We start from the raw sequence: 17,535 nt of genomic DNA on the forward strand, positions 1-17,535 counted from the left end.
ATATCGATTTTCTGCCTCATATTGACGTATTCGTGTATTTTATAGATTAAAATAGTCGTTTATCAATGATAAAATAATCTATCAGTCTAACATGACAAACAATTTTTAGCACCCATTAACCATAATCGTTTGTCCAAATTGTTTGTGAAATTTTCAAAGTATAGTAGGATCTACCCATTTAATTTTATATAACCCCATGAGGCTTATCCATATGTTTATTTCATTCCATGAGTCAACAGATAAATATATAAAATATCTATATATTAGATATTAGAAATATGTATATAAATGTGATTTGTTTTATAATTCTAATTTTCACATTTGGTCTCACATGATTGAATATTTAGCTTTCTCATTAAATTCTATATATGAATTAAGCCAATGGGGTGCTAAGGGCGGCTACATTACATCACCTAAATGCTTTTTCTAAAAGTGTTACCATCCACAAAAATAGATTGCTTTCCTTTCCATTACATTATTTAGCCTTTTGTCTTTTAAGTTTATGTAAAATACTCTTTTACCCATTTCCATTTTTAATATATTATTCTAATAATAATAATAATAAAACATTTGACAAAGTGGTTTTAATAAATAGTTCGTTAGATTTTTCTATTTAAAAAAAAACTCTATTAAAATATAGTTATGTTTAATTTTCGCATTTGATTCATTTTGATCTTTAAATAAATAAAAATGAAAATGAGAGGAAAAAAAAAAGAACATTTTAAACGTTCGAAAACTAAAATGAACTAAAGTTAAAAATATACATAGAGACTAAAATGAACGTTTTAAAAATATAAAGACGAAATCTGTATCTAATATTTTAATTCTTTATATTCTCGAATATTTCCTCATTTGAACACTTTCTAATTCAGCCAAGATTAAAATTAATTGATCGTAAATTCTTAATAACATTTTAGTTGACACAAATTTAAAAAAGAACAAAATTTGTTTAGAGTATGTATGTATGAAAAATTAAAGAGTTCAATAATCATAAACTTTTCTTAATTTCTCCTCTAAATTTCATTTGATTTAGCCAAATTGTATGGCAACCTTAACGACAAACTACTTCTCCTCTCTTACTTAAATGAAAGAGTTGAAAAAATGTAAATCATGTCTTAATGATTTTGGCTTTTGTGTATATAATTCATTATTTTGTCAATCATAATATAATATGATAAACCCAAATTCTTAAAAGTAACAAATCCTAAAAGAAAACATTAGCTAAAAAAATTGAAACATATCATCTATGTAAAAGAAGACGTGATGTCTAACAACTTAAACTATATTTAATTTCACCTAAGATAACATAGACTACTTTATTATTATTATTGTTGTTATTATTATCAAATACACAAAATTAATCAATCAATCAAATCGATAAAAACAATAACATTTTTAAATATAATAAAATAAACTAAAATATTTACAAAATATACCAAAAGTTTGGATTTTACCATCAAGTAAACTTTTATTATTGTCTACCAATATAACTGATAGAAACATATCTAGATAAAATCTGAAATTTTACTCTATTTTATCATTATTTTTGTCAAAATTACCATTTTAACGATTCCCCTAATATCTTTTAGACGGTGTTTGAGAAATTACAACATAGATAGAATTACTAGAAGTCGAAGAACCATTAGAATGCGTCTCAAATTGAGAGTGAAACAAAAATAAAATATTAAAAAGTCAAAGCGACTGAAAAATAAAGTTGTCGAAATGAATTTAATATTACAATACAAATTCAAAATATTACCTCCAACCATGAACTTTAGATTATACACTCGAGTTCGAACACGCGATAAGATAAAAAAAAAAAGTAGATAGAATATACTATATCCTACTCTTATTGTGTAGCTTTTATCTAGAGTGTATATATATATAAACATTTATGTGTATATTTAAATTTATATAACTTCACTAAGATGACATCACTCTTTCACCCATATATTATAATCACAACCACTGATTCCATGGCGTGTGGATTACTTTCCTTTCATAAGGTTAATATTAAATATTTAAATCAATATATTGTAAATTAAATCAGATTGAGATATTTCTTTGTATTGTAATATCCGAAAGGTTATGGGGTCCATTCACAAATTTCCAAGACTTCAGCCACCTGATTGCAAAACCGCGTCCCTCTACAGTTCCTCGGCCTTCTGCAATTTTCCTCTTCTTGATCTTCTTCTTCTTCCCTTCTAATGGAGATTCATTTTTCTCCATCACTTTCAATCCCCATTTTTTAAATTTTATTCTTTTCACCTTTTTAAATTAAATAATTTTAAAAAATAAAATAAATCTAAAAGCTTTTGAATTTGCTTAAGCAACTACTTGGAAGCTCACTCTTGCCATGAGAAGTGTCCACGTTTCAATTGAAGCTCTTTAGTTCATCCATTTAGTTTTTTTTTTCTCTATATATACTCTTTAACTCCTTCACTTACTTCCCCAATAATCAAAATCTACACAAATTGAGAATTACAAAAGGGACAAATTAAATTTGTTATTACATACATTTATTACATTTATTATTGTTATTATTGTTTGCGTGCATGGGAGAGCCCAGCTCAATGAGGAGTCATGGCGCAGCCACGTCCAGCTACCGCGGTGTTCGGAAGAGGAAATGGGGGAAATGGGTGTCGGAGATTCGTGAACCAGGAAAGAAGACGAGAATATGGTTGGGGAGCTTTGAGACCCCGGAGATGGCGGCGACGGCCTATGACGTAGCCGCCTACCATTTTCGTGGTCGTGATGCTCGTCTCAACTTCCCACATCTTGTCAACTCTCTCCCTTTCCCTCTTAGCTCCACTCCTGATGACATTCGTCTGGCTGCCCATGAGGCAGCTTTACGGGTACGAACAACGCCTGCTGTTGCATCGTCTGAGCTGGGTGACGAAACTTCCACCTTGGGGCTTGCGCCAGTGACTGTCCGATTGTCGCCGAGCCAAATTCAGGCGATTAATGAGTCGACCTTGGATTCGCCTAACATGTGGATGCAAATGTCGTCGGAGAGTATGCTAATGGATCAAGAGTTTTCAAATGGTAATGTGTTTGTTGATGACATGCAGGATGATGAGATGTGGGAGAATATGCATAATGATTCACTTTGGGATCCTTAGAGTCATTGGACGGTAACATTATTTTTTTAAAATTAAAAAATAGAAAAAATGACACATCATTTTTACAAAAAAAAAGAAAAAAAAGAAAAAAAGAGAAAGAATTTGGGTTGTGTGTTTAATTAACTAAGTATACTTTGACCATAATTAATTAATTAGGATTAAGCAAGGTGGATTTACTCAAAGATAGATGGATTAGTTAAGAAAATTAATTATTAGGAAATAATTGATTTGGTGTCCAATAAAGGAAAAGGGTACTTTTCTTTTTACTCTTTCCTTTTTTTTTTAATACAAAATTTACAATATTATAACCATCAATTTGATTATAAGAAAAAGAATATATATACTCTTTTTTTTTTTAATTTCTCTCACATACAATTAACAAACTATAGTAAAGTTGATAGTTTTGCCCTTTGAAATACAAAACAAAACAAAACAAAACCAAAATGAAAGGGGAGAGATTGATAATGTTTTTGGGTGAGAGCCAATTTGTGTCAATTCATGGAAAAGGAAAAGGAAGAGGAAAAAGAAAAAGAAAAAGAAGGGTTTTGGTGAACCCAAATTTGGATCATGGAATTTGGGTCTTCTTTAATTTCTTTATGAATTTAGAGATTTAAATTAAATTGTGGCATTTAATTGGGGTCCATATGAACCACACTTGTAGTTAGAATATTGGTTACCCTAATAGGCTATGTTTGTGGGAGAAATTAATAGAGTGTGGAGTGTGTGCTTTTTGTCCAATCACATTTGTATAATATAATATATGTTAAATGAAGTTTCATTATTACCATTTACAATATCCATTGTTCCCTTACTTCTTTCTCTCTCTCTCTCTTTTTCTTTTATTTTTTATGTTCAATGTTTATTAGTCAAATTAAAGAATATGAGAAGAAATTAAAGAAAAGAACTTTAAAAGTAAAATGATGATACATAACTTTGTTTAAGAATTCTATTCAAATGATTATAAAATGGATCCCAAATTTCTCTTTCTTTTTTAGAATATTAAATAATATATGGAACAAAGAATTTAAATTTGATTACAACGTTCTAAAAGAAGTAAAACATATATGTCATAATTGTATGTTTGTTTATGTTAACGTTCATGGACTACTCATTTAATTAACGATTCTAAGGAATCAAAAAAGAATAAATCAATCTACAATTCGAAGTACAATTGGAATCATTAAAAGCATTTCTTTACGAATAAAAGGAAGAGGGTTCAATTTCTCCAACTCCATTTATCGAGCTACAAAAATAGTGAGAATTATAATAGGTAAACTATTTAATTTTAATCCCATTAATTAATCAAGAATTGAAAACATGTTGTGATCGTCTAACATCATTTCCAGGGTTAGAGCTCTATGTAAGAGAAATTGTTTTTAATAGTAAATCTACTTAAAATATTTATAAATAAACAAAAAATTTATCGTGTGTCAATAATAATAAACGGTGGTAAACACTAATAGACATTTATCGGTAGCTATCAATAATAAATACTGATATTATGATATATATGTAAATATTTTGATTCATTTTACTCTTTATTTGAAAACAATCCTATATATAATATTTAGTTCCTAATATTTAATATAGGATTTTGCTCGTCTCTAATTTTTAAAATTCTAATTTTGTATCTATATCTTTAAAAGAACCTATACTTTATATCCGGACTTTGATAACATTTTTTGAAAATTTTGTATCTATATCTTAAGAACCTATACTTTATATCATTTTTGAAAATTTGTTTTAGGTCTTCAATTTTCTTTTTTTTTAAAAAAACATATAATTTTGGGTTACAATTTTAGAGTTTTTTTTATTAATAAAATAAATTAGTAACTATTTTTTAGAATTTTGTTTTAAAATAATTAAAAAAGACTTAAAATTTAGATATCAAATACAAAATTGATTTTGATTTGAATAAAATCTATTGAATTTGTTAATGTAATGGTAGATGATATTAAAAAAAAGAAAATATCTAGAAGATTAAAAAGTATCCGAAAAAGATTGGACAAAAAAAAAAAAAAATTTGTTTTAAGTAAAGATGATATTTTACAAGGATATCATAAAAAATGATAAATTTGATAAAATATTTATAAATTATAACAAAATTTCAGATTCTATCCATTGATAGACACCGATATACTTTTATCAGTTTTATTGATAGACATTAATAAAAATTGATAAACAATAATAGAAGTGAACCGATGTCTATCGATCATTGACAAAATTTAAGAGTTTGCTATATATGGTATAGTTTATTTTACTATATTTAAAAATGTTAATATTTTAGAAATATTTGGAAGGGTTTAGGATTTATAATAATTATTGGGACTTATATTTTAGTTTTATGATATAAATGATTAATTTTGATTTTATTTATTTAGGGTTAAGAAGATATAAGAAATGGAGTAAACACGGAAAAGCAAAGTAGTGGGTTTGAGTTGGGCTCCATACTCCATACCCAATAATATTTGCATCATAAGTGGTCATCAAACTTCCATGCCCAAACCAATTATTTCATATCCAAATGCCCCTTTTCATTTTATCCACAAAAAATCTATACATCCCTACCTATACCTATACCTATACCTATACCTCTCTCTCTCTCTCCCTCTTTACATATATATATAAAGGGAACTACGAACACATATATTTAAACAAAATTTTCTTATAATAAATTACTAAAATATTTACGATTCGTGGAACAAAATTCATAAATTTAACTATTTTTTTTTTAAATATTTCAGTTTGTTCTTCTGTCTTTCTTCTCTTTTTACTGCGATTTTTTCTATCGACTTTTTTTTTTCGTTGCGATTTCTTTCCATCGTCTTTCTCTCTTCTTCTTTTTTTTACGTCGTCTTTCTTCTCTTGCTCTTTGTTTTAGGTCGTTCAGATTTAGATAAATAAATCTGATTTTTTTTTTCTTATTTTTCTCTATGGTTGCTTCCCATTGTCTTTCTTATTTTTCTCTATAATTTCTTCCCATTGTCTTTCTTCCTTTCCTCTCCTTTTTTTACGTCGTTTAGATTAGCATAACCAAATCTAAAATATCGTGTATAAAAAATCTTTAAAAAATCATTTAGATTGAAAAGGTCAAATCTAAACGATCGTGTAAAGAAAATAGTAAAATCTAAATGATCTTATACCAAAGAATCTTGAAAAAAATAAACGATCGTGTAAACAAATTGAGACAATTGTGTACCAAAACAATCTTGAAAAAATTCATTTAGCCAAATTTAAATGATTGTGTACCAAATTAAACGATAGAATTGAAAAATAAATCAAAATCTAAACGTTCGCGTACCAAACAATAGCCAAGTCTAAACAACGATTGTGTAGCAAATATATTACGCGTATTGTTAACGGGACGTTTTTTAGTATTTTTCATTGTGGGCCTATAAATTTTTTTCGTTTTCAGAACTATTGTTAAATATTTTACCGCTTTGTTATATATTTGAAAAAAATACGATCGAATGGACTATTTTAGATATAAAAGTTTTCTTTTCTAATCATCAATTATATCTCACCAATATAATATATTATGCATGAGAAAGTTAAAGTTATCTTCTGAAATGTTTAAATTGGTAATGAATATATGTTGGATATAATAAATATAAAATACAATATATATTTGTATTTTAATAATAACTAATGTATTAATTAAAGAAAAAGAAACATATATATATATATATAAAATATGAATTGGATTCAAACGTTTGAAAGATTTGAATGAGATTGAAATATGTTAATAAAATGTACATATATTATTATAATACACTAGAAATACCATATGGCTGAATTTATAAATGTAATTATTACAAATATTTACCATATATATGTCTTTATAAATAAATGGAACATTTAGGTTGAACCATCCACTCTACATAATTGGAGAATTCTCTCTAAATAAGCTTCTCCCCTTCTCAATTTATTGAATTTTCTTTCAAGATGTTTTCCATCAATGTATTCCATATAATTTATTTTTCACCCTGTAAATTTTTATTTGATTATAAATAAATTAAATTAAGTAGAACCTGATGATTGATTAAGTAGTGTTCCTTAATGGATAATTGTTACCCTTTAATTTAAACCCCATAAATGGGTGAGTTTACAATTGAATCAAACTATTGTGATGATATAATTGGGGAGAGATTTTAGGTATTTCCTTCAAGAGCCCTTTCCCTTGCTTTTAAGGCCTGCATGGTATGTTTGATCATAACGTAGATGAGAAGATAGTAAAATTATATAATCACTATTATTATTAATTTATTCCTAAATTATTTTTTTCTAATATAGAAATGTTACGAGCAATTTTTGCGTTTAATTTTTTTAACTTTCAATTTTGGTTCATTTTGATCCTTAAATCGTGAATAAAAAGAACAAAAACAAGATTGATTAAAAAATAGAGGGAGAGAGAGAGAGAGAGAGAGAGAGACCTGTTGATTCCAATTAGTGAAAGTGGTAATGAGAGCAAAAAGAAAGGTTTGAAGAGCAGCTCCAGAAACCAAACCAATCCAAAGCCCTTTGACTCTCAAATGTACAACAAAAGCCAACACTGCTGACATTGGAATCCCAACTATATAATATGATCCCAAATTCACATATGCCCCTAAATCTTGCCATCCACTTCCTCTTGCAACACCTAATAATTATAATTTAACATTATTCCAATTCACACACACAAATATATATATATATATATATATATATATATATATATATATATATATTAAATCTCTCTCTTTCTTCTTAATTACCACAGAAAAAATAAATAAACGATGACGAAACACGTTTTTGTTTGACAGCATGCAGGATGAAAGGTGTAATTTAGAATGATTTTAAACACATAAAGATATATATTATGCGATACCTGAAAGAACACCAAGGAAACTATCAATGAGAATGGAGAGGCAAATCAAAGGCCACATGGAAGCAATGTGATTGGCAATTTGAGTGTCACTTGTGAATGCATATCCCAAGAACTTGTGACATCCAAACAGAGTTAAACTCACAACAATTGATTCAATGATTCCAAGAACTCCCACTACCTTCACTGCTACTTTAGCTTCCTCTGGATTTCCAGCTCCTAGTTCATTTGATACTCTTGTGCTATATATATAATCAAATATATAATGTAATTATATAATTAAGGGAGTTGAGAGCTTTGTAAATTTGTATAAATCATAGAGAAATTGAATGAGATAGTACACTTTAGTGAGAAACTCTTCAATTTTATGATGGTGTTACATGTTTCTTTTCTTATTATTTTTTTCTGTTAAGCTTAGATATTTTCATGTATAGAAATATGACAGACAATGGAATATATATATATAGAGAGAGAGAGAGAGAAAGGGAGAGAGAGAACTCACCTTACTGTGGCCCCCAACCCATATGGTATGAAATAATGCAAATAAGTGATTGAGAAACTGTCAAATACCATCCAAAAAAATAAAGAAAAAGAGTTAAAACACTTTAGTCTTATATATCTTTTTGAAAAGTTTTCATAAGTACTTCTCAACATCAAAACTAAAAGGCATAAATAAATTAAATAATACCATATAGAAAGCACAGAAGCCTCCACCTTAGGATTTGGTAAAAGCCCAGAAAGCAAAAGAATAACCTCATAAGACCACCACTCAAGGCTATGAAACAAAAAACAAAAATCAAATTAAATGATATCAAATCAAAACCAGATCAAATAATATATATCTGCTATCACTTACCAAACCATCAAGGCAGAAGGAAGGGCAAGCCGAAAGAACTTAGGGATACTCGAGATAGCCTCACTTGAGAACGGAGCTCGAGTCTTGTTACAAGAAGGAGAGAAGAAGATATAAAGACCAAGAAAAATAGCATTGAGCCAATAAGATATGCCAAGAGCCAAAGCAGCTCCCATAACTTTAAACTTGAAATGAAGAACAAGAAGCCAACAAATGGGAATATGCAAAGAGAGTGTAACAAATGAGAAAAAGAGCAAAGGAAGGATCAAGCTTTGAGTGAGGAGATAGCGCACAAGAGATTGAAGGATTGCATAGGCAAAGAGGTTTGGAATGAGAAAAATTGAGTAATTTCTTGCCACAAAAGAAATTGAAGGGTCTTGGCCAATCAAAATTAGTAATTTATCTGTGAAAAACCATAATATAGAGATTGGAAAACAAACTAAAAGGAGAGAAATCATGCAACTATAAGTATAAATTCCAATCTTATGATATTGTTCTGCTCCATATGCTTGTCCACATAGAGTTTCTAAAGCTCCAGCCATTCCTAGCTGCAACAATAATAACACCATATACAAAGCGTTAGAAAATATAATATAATACCAAAAAAATTGATTGTAAATGTATTTTGGAGTCTATCGGTGATAAACTATATCACTAGAAAGAGTTTTATTAGCAATAACCGTGTCTTTTATTAATAGATTTTGTCTTATTTTAGAAGAATCGTAAGTATAGCAAAACCTATAAACGATAGATTTCAATAGATTTTGTTACATTGACAATTTTTTTTAGATGTTGCCATATATACTAATATTATAAATTTAATATCTATATTTGTAATTAGTCCATATACATTTTTGTACTGAAACATTTAAGTTATTATCAATATTTTTATTTAATTCGATAGTACTATTTTAATTATCATTTAGAGTTAGTCATATACACAAATAAAATTAAAAAAAAGAGATTTTTGTTAATCAATTGTCAACATGAATTATCTTACATCTATTAAATTAATACAAAAAAAATTTAAAATTCTAAAAAGATGAGGAAATATAATAAATATCTTAGAAGAATAATAAATAGCTCAAGGAATATTAGAGAAAATTAAGAGAGGAAAAAAGGAAAGAAAATGAAAAGGAGAGAAAATGAAAAGGAGAGAAAAGAAATGAGAGAGAAATTATTTAGAAAATGAAATGAGAAAGAAAGAAAAACGGAAAAAACACTTAAAAGAGGAAAATAGTAAACGATAAAAGGAAGGGAAAGAGAGAAAAAAAAGAGATGAGAGATTGGAGAGAGAAATATACAAAAAGTAAGCTTAGTTAACATATGAATTTGTTAGTAATCACAATACAACATTTTTCTATCTTTAATTAATGATATATATTAAAATATATATAAAATAAAAAAAAAAAAAAAGGAAAAAGGATAAACACTCTCAATTAGATTCTTTGATAATAAATTTTGTTTTTCTTCTTTTTGTCGGTTTTTTTAAGTTAAACTTATCGATACAACTTTATCACTTATTTTCAGTAAATTTTTCTTCAACCAAAATCAAATTACGGAACCAAAAAAGAAAAGAAAAGAAATAGTTCAAAAAAGTTATTTCTTTAAGATAACCTTGAAAACTAGGATGAAAAAATTAGATAAACAAACCTAAAGAACAAAAAAGGAAATCATCGTTTACCTTAACTTCTCAAATTCGTTTTTTTTCTTCCATTCTAAAATCTATAAGAAAAAAAAAACAGTCATAGTTGCGTTTACGAGTTCTACATCGTAAAAGTTAGAAGAAAAGAAGACAAAGAAAGCAAAGAGAACGGAGATGGAAAGGGAGAGGATGAGATTACGAGGAGGCTAAATCCAGTAACCCGAACAAAGGAAATGGCAATGGAGACACCGGAAAGCAAAAGCTCGTCGTCGAGATGGCCGATGAGGATGAGAGTGATGACCTGCAAAAGGTACTGAAGAAGAAGGGCAGTGATTATGGGAGCTCCTAAGAAGATGACCTTCTTCACTTCCTTTGTATAATTTCTCCATTTTTCTCCCATTCTTTTTGTTCAAAATTTTCGTTCTCTTCTCCCAAACAAAATCCCCCAAATAAAGGAAACTAATAGTTTATGATAAAAATTCCAAAACTACACATTCATTTTTGCACTTATTGGTGACTATTTGAACATTGGACCCACACAGCACTCCTTTCTTTCAAGTTTAATTGTCTCTTCTCATCGTATCTAATCCCATACTGCTTCCGAATCTAAACTAATGCTTCAATTACCTAAAGAGAGATTACATTTCATTCCAAAATAAAAGTCATTGCTTAGAATCTTTTTTTTTTAAAAAAAATGTTTACATATAACATTTCATTTTTAAATAATTACAAACATAGAAAAATCTATCCGTTGATACACGTTTACTAGTAATATGATCTATCACTAATAGATTTTTAATAATGATATGGTCTATCATCGATAAATTTTGAAAACTAGATTTAAATTTTGTCATATTCACTTTTTTTGCAATGTCAATACTTTATGTCTAATTGCTATATTTATAATTATCCTTCAAAATTTGTACGTGGGAATTAAAATAGATTCATTAAGAAATATAAAAATTAAATAATAATAATAAAGATTACAGGGATCAAGAATAAAATCTAAAATTCTATATAAACCAAAATTCTTCTACTTTTCCGATTGTTCTATAATATGTCTGGGATGGGATTGCAATTAAGAATGAATTTATAAATATTTTAATTTATTTTATTATTAAGAAAAAAGGAAAAAAACTAAGAGGAGATTAGAGACTAAAACCAGAGATAATTACTCCTTATGAACATATTTATAGATATCTTATATATGTGAAAATAATAATTGATTGTTTCAACATCACGTATATAATAGGGTTTTTAAAATTTATAACAAACTGGTAAAATATTTATAAAAAAAATTCGAAAATGAAAAAAGCCCACAAACCTACAATGAGCAATATAAAAAATATCACAGTCACACGTGCACATGAGTAATCTTCTTCTAAACAATTGTGTACTATAGTCTAAATGAATGATATTCGATCGTTTATAGGTCATGATACACGATCGTCTAGTTTTTTTTAACAATGGAAAAATGCTTCAATTTTAAACGATTGTGTTGACTATGATAAACGATCGTTTAGATCATATTCACACGATCATGTAGTTCTTTTTAAACGATGGAAAAATACTTTAAATTTAAACGATCGTATTGACTATGATTAATAATCATTTAGATCATATCAACACGGACTTCAAATTTAAACAATCGTGTTGACAATTGTAAATGATCGTTTAAATCATGTCAAAATGATGTTTAGACGATCTTGATATATTTTTGAATATGAGGAAGATAAAGTAGCTCCAAAAAATCTTGCAAAAAATGGTGAAGATAAAATGAGAGATTTAAACCGAATAAATCGTTTAAAAATAGAAAAATGAAAATTTGGAAAAAGGAGATGAAAAAATCTAGAAGAGAAAGCACAAAGAAGGAAGAATAAGAAAGACAAGTGATGCCAGGGCAAAATTGAAAATTATAAAAGTATTTTATTGGCTTCATGAGCTTTTGCTTTTTTGTTACACAGGCGGTAAATATTTTTAGATTTTGTTACGTTTATGTAAATTAACATATTATATAAACAAGGTAAATATGAAAAAACCAATTCGACAAAATATATATACACACATATATATATAATATGAGTGTGTGTATATATATGTGAAACAATAATTTTCTTCAATGCAATCTTTTCTTTATATTATCCTATATGATTTTACATTTTTGTCCCTTTAAAAAGTGATGTGGTCTCATCTTTCATTAATAAAGTTGTTTAGACGATGGGCCATCTATTACTTTGTCCACAAAGAAAACTTTTCTTCTCCTAAAAAAGAAGGAAAAAAAGAAAATAACTTTTCTTGATCTCAAAATTCTTTAAAAGAAAGATAATTAATTAGGAGATAAAAACTAAAATGAACTTCATTCCTACAAATAAAGATGATTTAGTAGAACTTAAGACAAAGAAAACCCTCTTGAGAATAAGGGTAAATAAATAAATTATTACACAAATATTTCCAAAAGAACAAAGGTTGCAACATATTTTCATACACATATATATATATATATCAAAGTTTAGTTGCCAACATTATTATATCTACATTTTATGAGAATCAATCATGCACATGAAATAAGTGATCAACATCAACATCAGTACTTTATAACTTTTACAAGAATTACCATTATTATTTCTTTTAGAGAGATCATAATTAAATTATCAAATCTTCCAACTCCATCTACTCAATGATGTAAATATTTAGAATTACCATAGTAACCAATCACATGGGTATTTTAGAACTTATGAATGGGAAATCTAGACGTCAAATGGAACAACACACCAAGCTCAAGATTTGGATGAAAAATGACCAATTATTGTTGCCTCTAAGGACAGTATTTTGTAATGCTAGGTAATGTCGAGGAGCAATGTTGCAAGACTATATTCTAGCGTATCGTGACCTTGTCAAGGCTGATGAAGCTAAGGATGAGCGTTAATATTATTCTCTCTAACAGAATTGTTCTCCCTCTATCTCGGGAATGAAGCTAACACACTATTAGTGAACCACATAAATTTCTACATTAGCTAATTCAAATATAAAAAAGGCTCAACAAGTGGAAATTAATATTAAACGGAAAGGAAATAAAGTTGTAGGGGCTTGAACGTAACCGAGAACATTCTAAAGTAACCTTCCCTGGTACTATTTGAAAATTAACTATTCAACCCAAAAGCTTAGTTGATAGATGGAGTAGGTAAATTTAATATAATACATTCGAGAGTTATCTAGTACAAGAGTTGTAGGTAATATGATGTGTATATTTATGAAAATTTAACTTTAATTGGATGCACACGTTTAATTTTGGAAGAAGAACCGCTAATGAAAATTGAACTTTAACTACGTTTTGTATTTTTGTTGGCATTTTTGTCAATGCTCAAACGCGTTGGCAGATGAAGCTCTGTCAACGAACTCTTATCCACGTAGCTTGTATCGACAGAGACAAAGATTCTTATAATAATAATATATGGACTTATATATGGTTACGTTGAATTGTATCTTATCATATGATTGTGACATACATAGCTTATCACACATTTAAAATGTGTAATAAGCTAAAGAAAGTGTTACAGAAAGAAAAGGACTTACAAGAACACTACATCCAGTGACATTGATGAAGGATGAAGCAATGGAAAGTCCAGAAAGCAAAAGTTCATCTCCAAGATGTCCAACCATCATCACTCCAACAGTTTGCATTCCATACTGCAAAATTGTGCTAGCAGCCATTGGAGCTGCCATGAAGATCACTGTCTTCAACTCCTTTCTATAAACCCACAATTTTTCTCTCATTTTCTCACTAAACAAACAACATATCTTTAACCGCTTTTTTCTCCTTTACCTTCTCTTCCCCTATCTCTTAAAATAGAAAATACATAAATGGCAATTTGAGATAGGATCGCTATAAGTATTTGGAATCTGACACATGAAAGCATTGAACTTAATTAGGGTCCACAACTTTAATGAATCCTCTATTTTCCACTAAACCTCATGGTATATAATCGAAGTAAATTAGATAATGGATTATTGTTAGGGACATTGTCATTTGCACTACTAAAGATTTAATTTTTGAAGCATTTGCTTGCAACTGATCTATTTTTATATTCATGGGAAATTTAAGGTTGTTCAAGTTTCTACACACACACATATATAAATTAAAGAAAAAAAATTGGACAGAAATGAATATATGTAATGTTTTTTTAATCCTGTATCTTGTAAAATTGTATGAAATCTTCATCAAGGATCTCAAAAAACATTACTGTTAAAAAAAAAATTCAAACACAGTACCTTTTGACATGCAGGTTTGCTTTTTATAATAATATTGGATAATATGTGAATTTGCAATGCGAGAAAAAATGAGATATCCTTTCATTTTTTTCGGTGTTGGATTCTCAACACATCTCTCCTCAAGATTATATCTCCTTAGATCATCAAACTTAGACCATAATCGATTTTTGCTTAGGCTTTATAAACTCTAATATCATATTAGATTCCATAGGGTTTCAATCTCAAAATTGTGTAATCTAATAGATAGACTAATCTGTAAGAAGATTGATTATTAAATATATAATATGGTGTTAATTGAACCAATAAAAAAAGAAGGGTGGATGAAGGAGTGACATAAACTTTATCCATTCCTAGTTGTCTCAAATATAGAAAATTTGTTATGAGGTTAACTAAGTGGATGTCATTATTGTTTTTAGGCTGAGTACACACACAACCATTAACTCACCAAAAGTAAGACGTGTGTTCTTTCTTTGTGTTAAAGGAGCTTGAAAAAAGTTTGTAGTAAAGAAGAAATCCTTTTAATTTCCTCCCCTCCCTCCTTTATTAACCACTACAAATTGTTCCATTAGAAGAACAAAGGAGAGGATAATTAGATATCTATCTTAAATTAACTTTTTTATACTATTGAATTTACTTATTTTGGTTTGAAGATGTCTATTTTAATTCCTCTTTTTGCAAGTTTCAAACACATGAGATCGATTCCCACGTAAGAGAATTGTTTTGATGAGATCAAACAGTTTAATAATTCCAACTTATTTTCTAATAATGAGCTGAATATATATATATATATATCCCTTTGGAAATGATTAAGTTTCCTATGTGTATAGTGATCATAATAAGTATGTAAGAAATAATACTCTATATGCATGGCAATCATATTCCATTAATAATCAAATTATTGCCCATTTTATAGGTCAATTTGACAGTAAATGTGAATGATTTTGAAATTGCTTCATAAGATGAAGCATGAAACTAATTTTGTGGGCTTGTTGGGTAAAATTTATATGTACAATACTATTCAGACATTACAAGAGGCAGTGTTTACATATAAAGAAATAGAGGTACAGAAAGCAACCATCCAACACGAAGACCAAGCTAAGGCTTGTTGTGAAGTTGGTCAATTCAAGTTCTGGATAGTCCTTTCTCCAAACAATGGCTTGTTGGGTAAATTTTAGATGTACAGTATTAATCTTATTCTTAGTGTATCATCTCAACACTTAATTCAATTGGATAGTCCTTTCTCCAAACAACATCGAGAGTTATTTAATCTATATTAATCGGCAAAAATTATGAATCATCTCCTTACAACTATTATACTATATTACATATAAAATTTAAATTTAAATAATAATTAAGTCATCTTTACATGAAAATAAACTTTGTGAAATAAAAATATGGGTCGAGTGGGTATATAGCATTTGACCCAAAATATATTAAGGATGTAGCAAAAATTATAAAAAATTGCAAATATGGCAATTTTTAATGAAAAAGACGAAATTACCCCTACATATATTTTCTTCCACTTTCTTCGCGTTTCAAGCAGATTCTTCGTGGGAAAGTGCAGAAGATTCTTCGCGACTGTAGTCCGTTTCATCCTCTTCCTATTTTCTTCCACTTTCTTCCTCCCATTTGGTTTTTCGGTGCCGGTACTTTCCTCCTCTTTCTATTTTCTTCCACTTTCTTCCTACTTCCATTTGGTTTTCCGGTGCCGGTGCCGTTCTGGCCTACTACTTTCTTCTATTTTATTTTCCTTCCGCCACGCTGCAGGTACTATTTTCTTCTATTTTGTTTTTATTCCACCGCACTACATTCTACGTTGTGTTTTTCAGTTTGTGTATATCAATGATGTGTTTCTATCACTGATTTAGGGTTTAACTTGTTTATGTTGAAATGTTTAACATGCAGATCTGTTTTAGGTTTGTGTGTTAGTGTATAGGGTTAGGGTCTATCGGTGATATATTTGTATCACTGATAGTCTTGAGGGATATTTTATTTGTTTGCATTGGGATGTTAGTAGATAACCATTTAACGGGCATTGTTGTTGCCTAGGGTCTATCGTTGATATGTTTCAATCCCTGATAGTCTTCGAAGATGTTTAGCCTGTTTGACTTGGGAAATTAGTAAAAGCTCTAGTCTAATTTAGATTTTGTGTGTTATGTTGCTTAGGGTCTGTCAGTGATAAGTTTCTATCACTGATTAATGAATTTGGAGGATGTTTAACTGGTTTATGATGGAATGTATAACATGCTGATCTGTTTTAGGTTTGTGTGTTAGTGTATAGGGTTAGGGTCTATCAATGATAATTTAGTTTAATGTATATTTTTAGTTTAGTGTATAGGTTTGTGTGTTAGTGTATATTTTTATGTGATGTTGTTTATGTTCTATCAGTGATATGTTTCTATCAGCTTGAAGGATGTTTTACTTTGTTTATGTTGGATTGTTATTATATGTTTGTATCACTGATATGTTTGGGGGATGTTTAGTTCATTGGGTTGATGTGTTTGTTGTAATTTTAATAGATGGATAAGAAAAAAGATATTATGGAAAGCGAACCAAATGAAAAATGTGCAAAAAGAGTCTCAACACATGAACCTTCATCAAGCAAAAAGAAGATAAAAAAAAGAGAAGGTATTCCATTATATATATATATATATTGTTTTGTTTCTAAGTTAGTATGTTGCATATTTGTAACAATTATTTTGCTCTAAACAGGGAAAACAATTAATTATTCCCAAAGAAATGTGGAAGTCAACCTTAAGAATCACTGTGTACTGTAATCTAC

At 28.5% G+C, this 17,535-nt stretch overlaps 2 protein-coding genes across 3 annotated transcripts; one reads left to right on the top strand and one right to left on the bottom strand.

Moving 5' to 3' along the window:
- The first annotated feature begins 2,315 nt into the window (after positions 1-2,315).
- Positions 2,316-3,918, top strand: LOC103498683 (ethylene-responsive transcription factor ERF021). Its single transcript, XM_008461382.3, has one exon. It carries the CDS (start codon positions 2,556-2,558, stop codon positions 3,120-3,122), a length of 567 nt encoding a protein of 188 aa, XP_008459604.1. The 5' UTR covers positions 2,316-2,555; the 3' UTR covers positions 3,123-3,918.
- A 3,224-nt stretch (positions 3,919-7,142) lies between these two features.
- Positions 7,143-14,338, bottom strand: LOC103498682 (protein DETOXIFICATION 12-like). Of its 2 annotated transcripts, none has more exons than XM_051090111.1 (7): positions 14,058-14,338; positions 8,843-9,387; positions 8,675-8,761; positions 8,489-8,545; positions 7,990-8,228; positions 7,556-7,761; positions 7,143-7,315 (listed from the first exon to the last, which is right to left on the bottom strand). In XM_051090111.1, the coding sequence occupies exons 1-7, from the start codon at positions 14,256-14,258 to the stop codon at positions 7,274-7,276; spliced, it is 1,377 nt and encodes a 458-aa protein (XP_050946068.1). In that variant the 5' UTR covers positions 14,259-14,338; the 3' UTR covers positions 7,143-7,273. The 2 variants fall into 2 exon arrangements, with proteins under 2 accessions (XP_050946068.1, XP_050946067.1); XM_051090110.1 differs by lacking the exon at positions 14,058-14,338 and adding an exon at positions 10,684-11,153.
- Between the last annotated feature and the right edge of the window lie 3,197 nt (positions 14,339-17,535).

The sequence above is a fragment of the Cucumis melo genome, chromosome 9 (genome assembly GCF_025177605.1).
Source record: "Cucumis melo cultivar AY chromosome 9, USDA_Cmelo_AY_1.0, whole genome shotgun sequence".
NCBI lineage: Eukaryota > Viridiplantae > Streptophyta > Magnoliopsida > Cucurbitales > Cucurbitaceae > Cucumis > Cucumis melo.

Excerpts from the sequence above, each read along its gene's own strand:
- LOC103498683 (XM_008461382.3), top strand. The coding sequence starts at position 2,556 with ATGGGAGAGCCCAGCTCAATGAGGAGTCATGGCGCAGCCACGTCCAGC.
- LOC103498682 (XM_051090111.1), bottom strand. The coding sequence starts at position 14,258 with ATGAGAGAAAAATTGTGGGTTTATAGAAAGGAGTTGAAGACAGTGATC. Across the intron at positions 7,762-7,989 it reads TTTCCTTGGTGTTCTTTCAG|GTGTTGCAAGAGGAAGTGGA; the intron begins GTATCGCATAAT and ends TATAATTATTAG. Across the intron at positions 7,316-7,555 it reads TCACTAATTGGAATCAACAG|GCCTTAAAAGCAAGGGAAAG; the intron begins GTCTCTCTCTCT and ends CATACCATGCAG.